At 33.3% G+C, this 17,029-nt stretch overlaps 1 protein-coding gene across 2 annotated transcripts; it reads left to right on the forward strand.

The window, feature by feature from the left end:
* The first annotated feature begins 777 nt into the window (after positions 1-777).
* Positions 778-8,404, forward strand: LOC145034267 (SNARE-interacting protein KEULE-like). Of its 2 annotated transcripts, none has more exons than XM_078982641.1 (21): positions 778-1,007; positions 2,570-2,628; positions 2,723-2,804; positions 2,951-3,029; positions 3,128-3,178; positions 3,278-3,374; positions 3,458-3,490; positions 3,641-3,766; positions 3,858-4,052; positions 4,131-4,214; positions 4,295-4,393; positions 4,487-4,560; positions 4,642-4,738; positions 4,817-4,942; positions 5,018-5,113; positions 5,207-5,326; positions 5,405-5,482; positions 5,554-5,753; positions 5,817-5,907; positions 5,993-6,082; positions 8,091-8,404. In XM_078982641.1, exons 1-21 carry the CDS (start codon positions 932-934, stop codon positions 8,145-8,147), a joined length of 2,010 nt encoding a protein of 669 aa, XP_078838767.1. In that variant the 5' UTR covers positions 778-931; the 3' UTR covers positions 8,148-8,404. The 2 variants fall into 2 exon arrangements, with proteins under 2 accessions (XP_078838767.1, XP_078838768.1); XM_078982642.1 differs by having other exon boundaries at positions 929-1,007; positions 2,723-2,832.
* The last annotated feature ends 8,625 nt before the right edge of the window (positions 8,405-17,029 follow it).

The raw sequence follows: 17,029 nt of genomic DNA on the forward strand, positions 1-17,029 counted from the left end.
ACCGGTGGGACCCAAATTAAATTTCTCAAATATGGTTTCAGATTTACGGTGAGGAGATACAGATATGTGAGATCTATTAATTTTTTTAAACATATAAAAAAGCACAAATAAGAAAATTAATTAAAAAAATAAATTAATAAGGGCATAATAGTCTTTTTAGGTAAGATAGGGACTAAGCGCGCAACAAAAATAAATAGTAAAGACCATCCGAGTTAAAAAGAATAAGTTAGGGATCAAATGCACAAATTCTCCTGTACCATAGGGACAATTCATGTAATTTACTCTTACTTTTGGTTTTGTTCATATTTAGGTAATTATTTTTTTTGTACACATCTAGGTAACGAACTTGATGAAACTGTTCACGTATAACCATTATGACCTACTGTAGCTGGATGTAACCTACTACAGCAGGTCATAATGATCATATGTGAACAGTTCCAAAAAATTTATTACCTAGATGTATACAAAAATAAAATAACTACCTATATGTGAAAAACCCAAAAAGTTAATTACCTTAACAAATCTTATTCCTAATAAATAGATAGTGTTGGGTAGGGTTTCCGTTTCTAATTGCAGAAAAGAGAACGGGAATATTCAATATTGGTTTGCGACTTATTCTATAACAAATCAATTACGTCCTCAAGTTACCCTTCTAAGCCATCGCCCGACCCGATCCACATATTCCAAGTCGGATAAATACATCATTATATATTCGGGTACGGGCCATTTCAACGCGGGTTACCACCAAGTCAACCCATATTCACTCTTACACCCCTTTTATTTACATTTCAGGTCTCTCTCTTTCTCTCTCCCCCATCTTCAAACCACCATAGAACTGATTGCTGTGATCTGTGTTTCCTGTTGAACTTTGAGGTTTTCTTCGATCGATTCACGCACTGATTTTTGTAGTAATTAGCTTCTTGAATCAAATATGTCGATGTCGGATTCGGATACTTCGTCTCAAGGAGGCAGCGAATATAAAAACTTCAGACAAATTACTCGTGATCGTGAGTTTCTTTCCCTATATGTACGATATATTCGCTTTTAATTGTGCATTTGTGTTTTTCAAGTTTAGTTGTGGTTGTGATCAAGTTGAATAAGTCGTGCAAAAGCTGCAGTGTATGCTTTTTGTTTGAATTGATCATATAGGTAACTTACGAAGTTGTGGTTTGAGTTTTCTTTCAATTCATGAATGGTAAAAAAATCTGTAGGGATGTAGGTTCACATAGAGGAAAACGTTCATGCTTATAATTCCTCCACAATGTTTCCTGTCGAGACTTGAAAATTAAGGAAATCGTTTGTAAATCTGATGTGTTTTACAATTAATTGAATTCACAATATCACTAGACTTATAGATGCCGAGTTCAGATGGTTATAATGGGAATTGGAAAAAGTACTGCTTGTGTGAGTTTTTACAGAACACCATTATATGAAATTATGGTTCATCGTTTATTTCCCTCTTTCGTTTCATTTAATCAGTCAGAAACTCTTTTAGATTTTAACCAGATGAGGCTTGAAAACCTGACAATCCCATTTTGGGGTATTAGTGGTGCCAACTGACATCAAGAATCAAGATTGTGGTGTTACCCTTATTTGCACTTCTAACTCTACATAACAATTCTGGTAATTTTACTAGGCTAACAAAATTGTTACAACCTTGTGCCTTTGCAAATGGACACTAACTTAATGGGCTAATACTAATAGCATGTGTGTATCTTAAGTTCAGTAGTCTTCATCAGGTTAACAAAGTCTACTACTGCATCTCTAGTATATTATCTTTGTTTTGATTGGTGCATGAGGCTTAGTAACATAGTAATTGTTGGTTTATTGTGGTGATATAAGATGCTTTTAAGGCCACAAATTCACATCAGGAGAGTGCCAATTCACAAATTCATTCCACCACTATATATAAGGGTATTTTACTAAAGCATCAAATCAAAACAAAACAAAGGAGATTATTTAGAATTTCAACACTTGAATCAATTTTTAAATCAAGTTAATATATTCTAATAAGTAATAGAATTTATATTTCACTGGAGTGGAGATATCAACTTCTGAGTGACAATATTGGAAGAAGATGATATTTATTGCATGCATTTTTACAAAGCACCTTTTAAGCAACAATTGGTTAGGATAATTATGAGAAGGAATGCAACAAGAGGATATAAGTGTAGTTGAGTTTTTGGAAGCATAATGAATAAGTTACAGAAGAGAACCGTAATAAGCTGTATGGAAAGGTAAAGTTCAGTTCCCTCAATTTTTGTTTAATTAACAAAATAGAAAAGTTGTCTTAATTAGGTAGAAGGAAGCTTGTTTTAATGATCCTAATATCTGAAACAATTGGTTATGTATTTCCTTTGATCTTGTTTTATAATTTGTCTAATCAAACAGCAAGTTTTAGTGAAGTTGAATCGAACAAGGATTGAAACCTGACCTCCTCATTTTAACATATTTATGGTAGCAACCGAGACTTTAGCTTTTAGATGCTTAGAAGTTCATGTTATGAAAGTTACTGATTTGTAAATCTGTTTTGAAGACAAACATTTGATTCAATCATTATTATGTGCAGGATTATTGTATGAAATGCTGAGAACAGCAAGAAGCCCAGATTCAAAATCAAATTGGAAGGTATTATTTACAAGCTTGTAGTCACATGATTGACAATGGTCTGAAAATTTATGGGTTATTGATAGCTATTGGTCTCTGGCACTTGTTTGGTTAGGTACTGATCATGGATAAAGTGACTGTTAAAATAATGTCATGCTCATGCAAGATGGCAGACATCACAGATGAAGGAGTTTCATGTAAGACGTAAAAGGCCTGCCTCAGAAAGTTTGAATTCTTCATTCTTGATCTTCACTATATTTTGTCTATCTTAAAAACAAGAAATGATGTTGATTATCATCACATCAATCACGTGACACTGTTTAAATCTTCCTTCTTTCTGCAGTGGTGGAAGACATAAACAAGAGAAGACAACCACTACCCACTATGGATGCAGTGTACTACATCCAGCCAACAAAAGAGAAGTATATCAAAATCCTTTTCTTTTCTTACTCTTATACAACAAATATATGATTTTAACTCTTACATTTACAATGCCTAACTTGCTTATCTTAAAATGCAGTGTCGTTATGCTCCTATCTGACATGTCTGGAAAAACACCTCTTTATAGAGAGTATGTGAAAAGATCATATTCCCTCTTTTTCATCTCATAAAAAACACAGTATTCAGATTTTCTTATGGTTCCTTAATATTTGCTTCCTTTTCCTTCCAGTGCCTACGTGTTCTTCAGTTCATCAGTTCCAAAGGAATTGGTTAACTACATAAAAAAAGAGCAAAGTATAAAATCTCGTTTACGTGCTATGAAAGAGGTTTAAGCTCATCTTGGATCTTTTTTCTTTTTGTAATATAATTAGATTTTGTACTTGTATTTACTTTCGAGACGGATTTGCAGATGAACTTGGAGTACTTTGCCATTGATAGCCAGGTACATGTTAAACTAAATTGCTTTTTAGTCAATTAAAGTAATATTTTATTTTCTTTGAAATATATATATATATATATATATATATATATATATATATATATATATGCTATCTTTTTTGGTGTTGACCAGTCAATTTCTATTACTCTACAGTGTTTTATCACTGATAACACAATGGTTTTGGAAGAGCTTTATGGGAATGAGGTAATGACCCGAAAAGGAGATGAATGTTTGAATGTGATGGCCAACCGAATTGCAACTGTATTTGCTTCATTATTGGTATGCAATTTTGCTTCTTTTATTTTTTTTAATAAAAAAATATATATATATATTAGTTTTTTTTTTATCAAGCTATATAAACTCTTTTCAGGAGTTCCCATTTGTACGTTATCGTGCTGCCAAATCCCTTGACCCTACGACAATGACAACAATTCGTGATTTGATACCTACAAAGCTTGCTGCAGCTGTTTGGAATTGTCTTATCAAGTATAAAGCTCTCAAAAACTTCAATTTTCCTCAAACAGAAACCTGCGAGCTGCTCATTCTAGATAGATCAATCGATCAGGTTCATACTTTCTACATTCTTATATTCTTATTGCAATCTCTTGTTTTTAATTTTTCTTATTTATTTATTTTTTTCTAGATTGCTCCTGTTATTCACGAATGGACATATGATGCCATGTGCCATGATTTACTTAACATGGATGGGAATAAATATGTTCATGAGGTTAGTCTCTGTTTCTAGGCATGGATTTTTTGTTTTTACATTTATTTTGCTATTATAAATCAAGTAAGTATACTACTTAGGTTGCAAGCAAAACAGGTGGCCTTCCAGAAAAGAAAGAGGTCCTTCTAGAAGATCATGATCCTGTATGGCTAGAGCTCCGCCATTCACATATAGCAGATGTATGACTCATGGGCTTCTTTCTTTTAGTTCTTACCAGATGCATTCGGATTTATATATATATTTTTTATTTTTGATAAATCATGCATTGTCAGGCTAGTGTACGGTTGCATGACAAGATGACAAGCTTTGTGTCCAAGAATAAAGCTGCACAGATGCATGGCTCAAGGTCTGTTTACATATGATTTATTGGTGTAAATTAAAAAAAAAACTTAATACCTGATTTGAAATATTTTGTTTTTGTGCGTAGAGGTGGTGGTGAGCTATCTACTCGAGACTTGCAAAAGATGGTTCAAGCATTGCCACAATATAGTGAACAGATCGACAAACTATCCCTCCATGTTGATGTAAGTTGGCATAAAAGAAAAAAAAAGGAAGATCTGTAATGATGATGTTGTAACTGTGTATGGATTTGATTGATGCAGATTGCTGATAAGATTAACAAAATAATTAGGGATTTGGGGCTTAAAGAAGTGGGACAACTAGAACAGGACCTTGTATTTGGAGATGCAGGAACTAAAGAGGTCATCAACTTCCTGAGAACACATCCAGTGAGTAAGCTAAAACCTTATCTATCTACAAAAATTCATTTCTGTATCCACAAAATTTTATCCCTCTTCATGCAGGATGCTGCTCGTGAAAATAAACTGCGGTTATTAATGATATATGCAGCAACTCACCCAGAGAAGTTTGAGAGTGACAAACTTGCAAAGTTAATGGAGGCAAGCCTTTAAAATTCATGAAATATGGATATTTAGTTACCGTTTTGGCATCTGTTTGAACTTATAATTTCTTTTTTCCTATATGTTTTCCAGTTAGCAAGACTTCCCCAAGATGATATGAGTGCTGTATACAACATGAGATTTCTCGAGGGATCATCAGATTCCAAAAAGAACTCACTCGCTGCCTTTTCTTTAAAATTTGATGTTCACAAGGTATAATTAATTACGTCTGAAGTGTTACAACTTTTATTGTAACTTATATTTCTAAAATGTCATCTTTTTTTTTTTCAGAAGAAACATGGGTTAAGAAAAGACCGTACGGATGAAGAAGCAGCTTGGCAGTTATCACGGTTTTATCCTATGATCGAGGTATGGTTATGATAGTAAGTAGTGTTTTTCATGAAGGAAGTACATGAATTGATGATTATCATGTTTTTCAGGAGCTTATTGAAAAACTTAGCAAAAATGAACTACCAAAAAGTGATTACCCGTGTATGAATGATCCAAGTCCCACTTTTCATGGGAGGACACAGTCTGAGTCAGCAAAAGCGGTTGAACCTCATGCTGCTGCTCATTCAATGAGATCCAGACGAACAGCAACATGGGCCAGACCTCGAGATTCTGAAGATGGCTATTCAAGGTACTCTTGTCATTTTTTATTATTAAAATACATTTTATTTATTTGTTTTTACCTTTGTTGCAGTGATTCCATTTTGAGGCATGCATCTAGTGACTTCAAGAAGATGGGGAGACGTATTTTTGTGTTTATCGTTGGTGGAGCAACTAGATCAGAGGTAAACAGTTTGTAATCAGTTGTTTTTACTTTTATGATGATATAACACACAGATTCTTACATCTATCTGATGATTACTCTCTCAGCTGCGGGTTTGCCACAAGTTGACTACTAAATTGAAGAGAGAAGTCGTTCTAGGCTCATCTAGTCTGGATGATCCTCCACAATTTATCACGGTCAGTAACCTCTCTCTTTTTCTTCAAGGCAAACTTTCAATCTGAAATTTGAGATCCAGTAAAACACTCCACACTCTGTTTAGGGATTCCATAGCCCATACATGGACTAAGTACTTGTTATGTCTAAGTACATGAATTAGTAAACAATCTGAAATATCAGTCATGCCTGCCCCTAATACAGATTCTGCTGCTTGGTATTCCATTTCCATGATCCATGTTTTCTTTTTTCCTTTTCATTCGCAACACTCCATTTTCTCCGCTCTATACTTAATGATAAACAATGAAGAGTATGAAAAAGGAGAAATCGGATTATTAGGGAGTGGGAAATAAATCAATTGCAGAGGATTTTCAAAGTTGGGTTGAACCCTGAAGGAAGGTTTTGAGGGGATACACAAGAGGAAAACGTATGATTGCCAAAGTTGAAGAAAAGGTAAAAACAAGAAATGAAGGTAAAAGTTTATGATTGCAAACAAGTCTAATTAGCTGGTTGTTTTTGTCTTTTTGACAATTTAGAGCATGATACTACTTGGGTTTTTAGTTTGTTGCATGAATCATGTAATCCCACATGGATACAAGAGTGAAAGAGTTTATGTGGGGGAGTTATAATAAATCATCCCACATGGAGAAGTTTTACCACTAAGTTGGGCTACCAATAAGTTCCATCATTGTTATGAATCAAAAAATGACTGGGCTAGTCTGTAGCAACTCAACCCATATGGATAAAATCAAAGCAAGCAGGGGAGTTTATAACATATGATTATGAATTGTGGGTTACGAATAGCTTTCATCATATTTGAAGTATCCAAGTTCCATATGCTATGCATAGGGTAAAGGGAGGTAAGATGTAGACACCCAAGCCTCTGCCAAAGGTCAAGGCCTGTATTGATAATCATGACCTCTACATATATAACATATGAAGCATCAACATGGAATAGAGAATAAACTTGGGGGCTTTCTGAATAAAGAAACAGGTTAGATACAAGCAATACAACTGAAAGTAAAGATTCAAGCCTCCTATCCTTGGTATTTGGTAAAGGCCAACTTCTTCAAATCTAACCTTCCTATTTCATTCTCTCGATATCATTGATCTTCAACATCTCTACCCTCCCTCCTAACCGCAATTGTTAGTTGCCTCCTTTCAATATGACCAAACCACCATGATCTTTTTTTTAAAAAAAAAAAAAAAACATTCTCTGTGCAATATTATATTGGTGCTAATGTTATTGAGTTTTTATTTTTTATTTTTTATATATATATGCCATAGAGTATTAGTGATGTAAATGACAAAATAGGCAAATATAAGATACAAAGAACACACGATCGGGGAAATGTGCTATGTCTACATGGGAACCAGAGAGATTTCTATTGATTTTGGAATATTTCAACTACAAGTAGCATCGAGATAAATATAACGTAGGGAGAAAATGGGCCTAATTTAACAAACAAGCCAAGCCAACGGGAATCTCAGTTGTCATTACTCATTAGAATGCTGTAGACTAGAGGCCTCTGATGGATCCCCTTGGTGAAATTCGGAATCTGCCTTCTGTAATTCCCTTGTGAATATATATGGGTTGAAGACGCAATTTGTGGAAGCCTTTGAACTCTTACAGGTTAAGTCGTAATATTATATTGCAAAGTCTTAGTAACGGCAATAAGGTCAAAAGCAGATCAGATTCCTCCTGAAGTTGTTAGAGGTAGTTTGTTTTATGTTGTTCCATCACTGACTTGTTATGCTACTTGGCTTGGCCTGGCCTGTCCATCCTAACGACAGACATCCAAATCTGTGTATTTGTCAAATGAACAATCTCTCTCTCTCTCTCTCTCTCTCTCTCTCTATATATATATATATATATATATATATATATATATATATATATATATATATATATATATATATATATATATATATATATATTAGAAACATGAGATGAGATATATAAGTAATTTAAAAGGTTGGTTTTGTTGTGATATGTGGTTGGTTAATACTTAATTTAATATGAATTTGCAGAAACTGAAGTTGCTGACTGCAAATGACGACCTCTCTTTGGATGATCTTGAAATTTAGGCCTAGGGATATGCTTTTCTTCACTCACTCTTCCATTATTTCAAAAGAAAAGTAGTACTACTGTACAGTACTACCCACCAACACCTTGTATGTGTCTGTGTCTGTGTCTGTGTCTGTGTGTGTGTGTATGTCAACTTTTGATGTTTCTCTTAACTAAAATTGCTCATGCTCATGGCGTGTTTTTATACAGTTTAAAAGATGATGCTTTCAGTCAGGTAAGTCAACTGGTATATATATAATATATCCTTTACTTTTTACTGCTGTCTTCCCAAATTATGGGAGTGAATGGTATTGGATTGATTTACGCAAAAATGAATGGATTGATTCTCTTAGAATGTGAAAACGCAAATATTTGGACCAATTCAATGCTTTGTTCATCAGTTCAACACATTTACTGGCTTCAACTTTTAATCTTGTTTGTAAAACATGCTTAACATGCATTAATATATGGATGACCACAAACTTTTATGTACTTGGAACTTTTTTTTTTCACTGTATTCTGAAGAAGTGGCAAAAAAGACCACCTAGTATCTCTGTATTTGCCTTGCCCGAGTTTACACGATACCTGGTATTGCTTTTTAGCTTCATTGGTTGAAATTAATTTAGGATTTTCGTTATAATAAGTAACCACATCTAAAATTAATATATCACATTAACATTATCCGTTCCTTTTTCCTGTAAGAATCGGATAGGCTCCTCTCATTTCATTGTGGCTTCCAACTTATGAGTTATGACCTATGATGATGTAATTTTACTTTACAAACTACAAACTAACTTTTCTTTTCTATACTTTCCAACCTTTTACCCTATGCCTTTTTATTTATTTATATGGATTGTTGTAGCCCAAAACATCTTGCACTTGTTAGTTGTTACCCATCCAATGTCCATCTCATCACTCATCATAGCTATCAGCCTATTGCATGAGATGTGAATCATGGACATTATTGGATTTGTCCACGTATCATAGCCATTAGTCTATTGCATGAGATGTGAATCATGGACATAATTGGATTTGTCCACGTATCTATCTGACTCTAAGGCTGCTATTAGTGGTTGGTTCAAGATAAGTATTTTCTTCAACCACATCATTTGCTTAAACTTCAATCATACCTTTTTTTTTTTTTTTTTTTCACTATTTTAACTTTAATGGTGCTTCCATTTTATATATTTAACTCATTAAACTTAAATGTGACAACCTAATATACTTAGGTAATGATTGGTATGTAGTGTTAGTAACCGAAGAAGGAATGAAGTGAAACAACATATTATAACATTATAACATAACGAGAAAAATAAGTCATTCGTTTGGAGCATTTTTTATGAAATGTTATTCTTCCACCTGAACTAATTTTGATTCCCTATGGGAGTATTATTATTATTATTATTATTATTATTATTATTATTATTATTTCAAAATTCCGTATAGGAGTCTTATTTTATTTATTTATTTTTATAATTTAAAAGAACTAAATGATATATATTATAATTATAATTTATTTATATTCAAGTAATTTTCAATAATTGTTACAGTTTTTAAAAAATTTAAAACTTCAATTAACTTAAACAAAAAAAACAACTAAAATATTTATTATTATAACTTGTATTCAATAATTCATGATATCTAACTTTTTAAATTTTTGTAATTTTTTTTTTTGTGATATATAATTCGTTTAACTATTTGAAATATGTGTAATATGTTTAACATACATTAATAGATATAAAATATGTCTAAATGCATTTTATTTGATTACATACCTTTATTTAGTTAAAGTTTACTTTTCATATAATAATATTTTCACTTATTCAACAATTTAGTTTTATTAAATATCTTATTTACACATAACAAACATGTTTGGATGATTAATTCATTTCGTTGATCCAATCAAACACAAAAATGAAATGTAATAATCTGTTTGGTTATCTCAATCATTCTATTATGTTGTTTATTTCGTTCCCTCCTGATTTCATTCCATCATCTCATATCTTTAGTTCATTAATGTGAATATAAAAAATTAAATGAAAATGTCAAAACAAACAAACTAAACAATGTCTCCAATAATTGAAATGTCAAATAAACTAGAAACCATTAAAATACTTTTTTTTAATCAAAGAACAAAGTAACACAAGAAGACGGGATAAGGAAGAAGGATGTTACAATCCAGACAACCTTAGTAATAAAATTAGTAGTTTCCAAGTATTTGGTTTCAGTAAGCCAGTACGGAGTGACAAGAAGAAGCAATCGACAATGGTGAGGTAGAGGTGATATGGAACTTGACAATGAGGGGAACACCGATCCCTCACCTTGGCATGCCGAAGTTTTCTGAGGAACTCGGCAGAAAATCACCAAGTTTTTCTCCTCTTGGCAAGCTTTGACCGATGTGAATTGGGGTTTGGGAGGAGGAGGTGCTAAGCAATGCCAACACCACTTCTTGTAGCCTAATCGGAAGGTTACACCATGATACCTTTTAGATAACCAAGAGACAAGGTTACCACCAAAAATTGCACAATCACCAGAGGTTGACCAATGGCTTAGGCTATCTTGAACCTCCTTTATGGAATTTGTCATCGACCGGTAGACTCCCATCGTGGGGGCATGTGTACGGATTAGAGATGCACAAACCCAGGATCCGATCCGATCCGGCCAACAATCCGATCTGGTCCAATCCGATCCGAATCCGGTCAAAATTTGATCTGAATCTGGTCGACAATCCGAATCCGATTTGAAACCGGTTTGATTCGGATTTTGTTAGCTTTTGCCAGATTTTTCGAAGGTTTAAGAACCGGTTTTTGTAGAATCCGGTTTGTGATATGGGGTCAATCCGATTTTGAGTTCGAAAAGCCAAACTAGTTTGAATCCGATCACCGGTTTAATCCGATTCGGTTTGGTCAAAACCGGTTTTGACCGAAACCGGATTTCGGATCGGATCGGTTTCATTTCGAGGATCCGGATTTTACGTGCATCTCTAGTACGGATTTCACGCAAAGGTATTTGGGATATAAAGAAAACATAAAATGAAGGTTGAGACAACAATCCTAAGAAAATGTATAGGAGCAAAGACTACGATAAAATGTGAGATCTCGGATACATTTACAATAAGAGGGCAATCGTGAAGACAATTAGATGTTGATAATGGAAGAAATAAGTTTTCTTCGGCCCTAGTAAACAATACAATTCAATTTTATGATATAGTATGAAATAAAATTATTCTCTCTCTCTCTCTCTATATATATATATATATATATATATATATATATATATATATATATATATATATATATATATATATATATATATATATATATATATATATATATATGCAAAACAAAAAAACCCTAAAAATCATAAAAAAATACTTAGAGATTATAAATCTTTTTTTGACTTTATATTCTTAATAATCGCAACTTTTTTTTTTTTTTTTTTTTTTTTTTTTTTTTTTTTTTTTTTTTTAAATTCGCTGAAAATAAAATTAAACAATTATTTATTTATTTATTTATTTTTAATTTTTAATTTTGGTTTTTCTTTTTCAATTTTTTTCAGCGATTTGCAATTTTATATAAAGTAAAAAAAAGATTTGTGATCTATAAATACTTTTTTTTTTATGTATTTTTATGATTTTTAGGGTTTTTTTGTTATATATATATATATATATATATATATATATATATATATATATATATATATATATATATATATATATATATGGGTAAAGTGAATATACCTAACAACCTTATATAAACTTAGCTACCTAACCACATCATACTACGTAATTTTGTATCATATTTGCATTGTAATCACCCAAAGTTCTTAAATTCAACCTCATAACTTGATTGTTTCCAAAATCTTTGGACTTTCACCATTATCTTCCTTCAAATGATGTCATTCTATCGGAGACCCCCTGGTGGGCTTCATATACTACCGTTACAAATCAAATGGTGTAGGAAGAATATAATGATGAATATCTGAAAATCTTGGAAGTAAATCAAGTTAAGGGTTGAAGTTTAAGAACCTTAGATGATTATAATGGAAATATAATGCAAAACAATGTAGTATTGTGGTTAGGTACCTAAGCTTATATAAGGTTGTTAGGTATATTCACTTTACCCATATATATATATATATATATATATATATATATATATATATATATATATATATATATATATAGGGTTAAATAAAAAAGAATATGTTCTTAATGTAAAAATATGTATGTTTACATCAAAATATGTATTTATTCAAAAAACCAAATATTTATTTATAAATATGTTTTATTTATATGTAGATACGTGTTTTATATGAATATTTATGCATATGTAATAACACATTTATATTATATGAGATTAGTGATAAAATATGTACAAAAGAAAAAAGATTAGTCATTAAATATGTTACGAGAACAAAATTAGTGATTAAATGGGTAAAAGAAATTAGTGACTAAATATGTACAAGGAAACCTACAATGATTATATAATTATATACTTTGAACAAAGTGAAAAAATTAATGGTAAGACATACAAAAAAAAAAATGGTAACTAAATATATAAAAAATACGAAGTCTGTTATCTTCATAAGTCGTTAACCTGTAAAGTATTGATTTGGCTAAATATTGTGTGGGATTTAAAAGGTTTGGTTGGAAGTTTATTGAAATTTTTTAGTCAATATATACAAGCTTATAAAAGTCAACATGAAGCCCACTCAAGGAAGAAGATATGTGGTGTAAGTGTGCATACATATACCTTGAAAATATTTTTCCTGTAGTGCCTTATACCTGTAATCTAAAAGGTTAGAAATTAATGCAAGGTTTTTCACATGACGTATTGACGTATTGTAACATGATATTTATTTAGGAGTTGAAGGATTCCAAATTTATAAGAAGAGGAAAAAATATTACCAAAAGAAAACCATTCCTAAAAGCATGAAAATAGACCATCAAAGGAGGAGACAATATTAGCTGGATGGCTTGGAATAGAATAGCAACAAAACCAAACCAAACCAAACCATAAGTAAGTAAAGAAAGAAACCCACTACAACTATAACTACAAAGCACCATGTCAAGTAGCATTATTTTGATTCCAAATACATCACATTTCCATCTTTTATTATTGGTGGTGGCCCATTCATCCCGTACAATTTTTTTTTGTGGACCAATTTTACGTAAAGATCGACTACTCAACCATTCTTGCTTTATTTCCTTTCTTTTTGTATTTGCCATTTTCAAATTTTCCAATTTCCAATTTCTTTTTTTCTTTCTTTCTAGTAAGTAGTAGTAGTAGTACTACACTACTACCAGTTCATGGGTGATTTCAATGGAGTTGGGGCCACTATCAAAATAGTACCAAATTTGTACCACCAACGTATTCTTGACTTTTTCAATATATGAAATTTCATCATTCATTGTAATCGTACCACACCAAAAGGTTTGGGCCAATTAAGGTTGAGTACATTGACCATACGACCATTCCATACATAACTTTTATCATATTTTCCATACCCTTTTTTCTCGAAACATCATTTCAATTCGTGGTTCATATCTTCTTCAATATTATGTGTACGATAGCATCAAAACAATTCATGTGTATCATGAGATTTATGTTGGTTGATGGAGTATAAACTTCGTAGGTCTATTTACAAAACATTGTTCTAAACTACATTTACTTCTTGTATAGAAGTGATGATTACAAAGTTTTCTCCTATAAAGATAGATGAGGTTTTGTAGTCTTTTAATTGAATATATAGGGGACAGTGAAATATGTTAAGATATAAAGACGATCACCCTAAAAGAAATCATCGGCTAATGCTACCAAACAACTTTGGAAATCTAGTTCTAAAGTCGCACCCTTAACCTTTATTATCAATATTACTCTACTTATATGTTCTTTTTCTATTATTAACGCTTGCCATCAAAGAGTTCCTTTATATTAGGTGTTGTATGATCATACACTAAACTATTTTTTTATGGGCTATATTAGGTATGGTATGTGCATAGAGTGATACAGACTTTCCGAAATATATATTTTCGACCCTATAAACATGGATTACCTAAAATTATTCATCTTCATATAACAAAAGAGACAATATTAGGTGCATAAAATACACTTTTTTGCATATACTCCTTTCAGGGACGGACGCAAGAATACATAGTGGGTGTTGTCGGGATGAAATAGGTGTTGCCGATACATGAAAAATAGGTAAAAAAAAAATTGAAAAATCAAAATTTTTTCCATTGCGGACAGAAAAAGTAGGGGTTGCTGGTGCCATACTAGGACTCCCCTAAAACCGCCCCTGACTCCTTTCATGTTTATTTCAAGTATTGCATGATATTTTGTAACATCTCATTTTCACAAACAAAAATTTCATTTTTAGTTAAGGTAAAACACCATTTTCATAAAAAAAAACCAAGTTAAGAAAACACAGTTGTTCCAAATACAACCATTGAAAATCAGAGTAATATAATAAATGTGGAATCTCCAATGTTGCCGATGAGTGTGTACAGTCATATCTTCGTCTTCCCATGATCACCAATGGTACCTGAAAAATATTTAGTCCACAACTTTAAGCCAAAACTTAGTGAACACCCCCCCCCCAAAAAAAAAAAAAAAAAAAAAATCACATACAACACAATATAATAATCAAGTATGGGTTATCAACAACCCTGAGACTATTAGTAGTCATAATATCACATACAACACAACTATATAAACAACTATGGTTTATCAGCAACCTTGGGACTATCAACAGTCATATAGGCTCACATCAGCCTTATAGGTTATTAGCAACCTTGTGGACTATCAGTGGTCATGAAGTTATCAACAACTTAATAAATATACATAACAACAATCAACAAATAAGACTCAATTAGTCTAGCATGCACACTACTATGACATATGTAATATAGTAAGAAGACTCACTGCCTCATACATGGCCTTAAACAACACAATATGCTATAACTGGCAAATCGCCAATGAATGTATAACTATATAATAAGAGGTAAGATAGACAGTCGAACATGTGATCTCACTCTAGAGCCACACACAAACAAGTAACATGGAAGAAAGACTAGATCACGAGTTCTCAGGGTATCCTACATGACTACATACAACCCCTAGAGCACTCAACTAGACGATTATTGACCTTCTGGTACTCTAACCAACATACCACTACTCATATATCCTATCATACAAGGATATACACTACAACACATAGAATAGTAAGGAAACTCACCTGAATCGAAGACCCAAGAAAACACAACAACGCCCATACTCCTTGCACCGATTACTCTCGGGAACCAACTAGCACCAAACAAAGATAGATCCTTAATCAATAACCCAAGTCCTTTAAGTTTGACCCAAATTTAAATTGGTCAAAAGTCAACGACCAATGGTCAACCGGGTCAATGCTCAGCACAACGTGGAGACTTCTTGGCCACGTCTTGGGCATGTCAGGACAAAACAGTCAACATTGTAACATCCCAAAATCGAGACCCAACATTTTTTGTTTTAATTATATTACTTCAGAAATAGTTCACGGAAAAACATCATTAAAATCATTTCAAACATCAAGTCACAGATCACAAGTCTCGGAAACCATAATATCAAATAGTAAAATATCAGGGTACAATCCCAGGGTTCTCAAAGCGGAAAAATCATGTGTGTGCGATGCGGTGCTACCCTTCCGGCTCCTTCCCCTTAGCTGAAGAGGTACCTGAAATGAAAACTAAAAACTGTAAGCACGAGGCTTAGTGAGTTCCCCTATCATACCACATACCATACAACATACATACTGTCGGGCAATTCTGGGGTGCCCGACCTGCCTGTGTCAAGCCATACTGGGGTGCTGACCTACCCATATCAAGCCATTCTGGGGTGATGACTTACCCGTGTTATACAATTCTGGGGTGCCTCCCTACCACCGATCTATCTCACCCGGTCACGGGGATTATTTCACCCCTACTACTATTACATAATAACATATCATAATCATGCTGTCAGACATATCTGAGGTGTCCGACCTACCCTTTTGGTCCTAACGACCGAATCGGGGGATTATTCCCCTCTTACTACCACTATCACATTGAACATATCATACTGGCACATAGAACACATCAAGTAATAGCAAACCAGACAATTATCACAAAGACAATCATCTCAACTATAATCAACTACTAGTGGATCGACCTTGGTGCCTTAGACCCACTTTTACTGGAAACTAACTCACCTCGTAAAACTGCATGTCGAATCTCGAGGAAGAAATGTCTAACAGCTACTCCGATGACTCCTGGCTATCGTAGTCACATTAGCACTGAATTAGAGTCTATAACATTATTCAGGGTAAAATAACCATTTTACCCCTTGGTCAAATTGGGACATACATGAGTCCCAATTCTAGCTTATTAGTCCCGACTCTCATATGTCCCATCAAAGATTTCCTAAGAGCCCACTAATTGCCTAATTTCTGAACTGGGCCTTATCCCCCTCTAAATGGGCCCAAAGGTTCCAAGTCCAAATATAATAATTCCAAAGCGTCCAATCTTGGCCCAACATGCCCAATGCTTTAGTCCCAAATTTCTAAGTCCAAAGTTATGCTTCTCAATGGGCTATAGAGCCAAAGCCCATGTCCAGATCCTTGAGGCCCAAAAGCCCATGGTTGCCACTCTGCACACGTACGTGCGACGTACATGGCAAGTATGCCCAACGTACTCCTGGCCGCAAACGAAGATTGACCATAAACGGTAACAGGCCGTAAACGGGAACTGCCCTAGTACGCGCAGCGTACCAGGGTGTACGTTTAGCGTACAACCCAGCTTCCTTGGGACTTTACTTCTGACTTAATCCATTAAGTCTTCACATCCAAAATGTAGATCCAGGTCCTTTAAGACCTCCTAAGC

The sequence above is a fragment of the Lactuca saligna genome, chromosome 3 (genome assembly GCF_052625555.1).
Source record: "Lactuca saligna cultivar CGN05327 chromosome 3, ASM5262555v1, whole genome shotgun sequence".
In the NCBI taxonomy this organism is placed as follows: Eukaryota; Viridiplantae; Streptophyta; class Magnoliopsida; order Asterales; family Asteraceae; genus Lactuca; species Lactuca saligna.

Coding starts and splice junctions, on each gene's coding strand:
- LOC145034267 (XM_078982641.1), top strand. CDS start 932: ATGTCGATGTCGGATTCGGATACTTCGTCTCAAGGAGGCAGCGAATAT. Junction 5,114..5,206: donor AACTTGCAAAGTTAATGGAG/GCAAGCCTTTAA, acceptor TATGTTTTCCAG/TTAGCAAGACTTCCCCAAGA. Junction 5,327..5,404: donor TAAAATTTGATGTTCACAAG/GTATAATTAATT, acceptor TTTTTTTTTCAG/AAGAAACATGGGTTAAGAAA.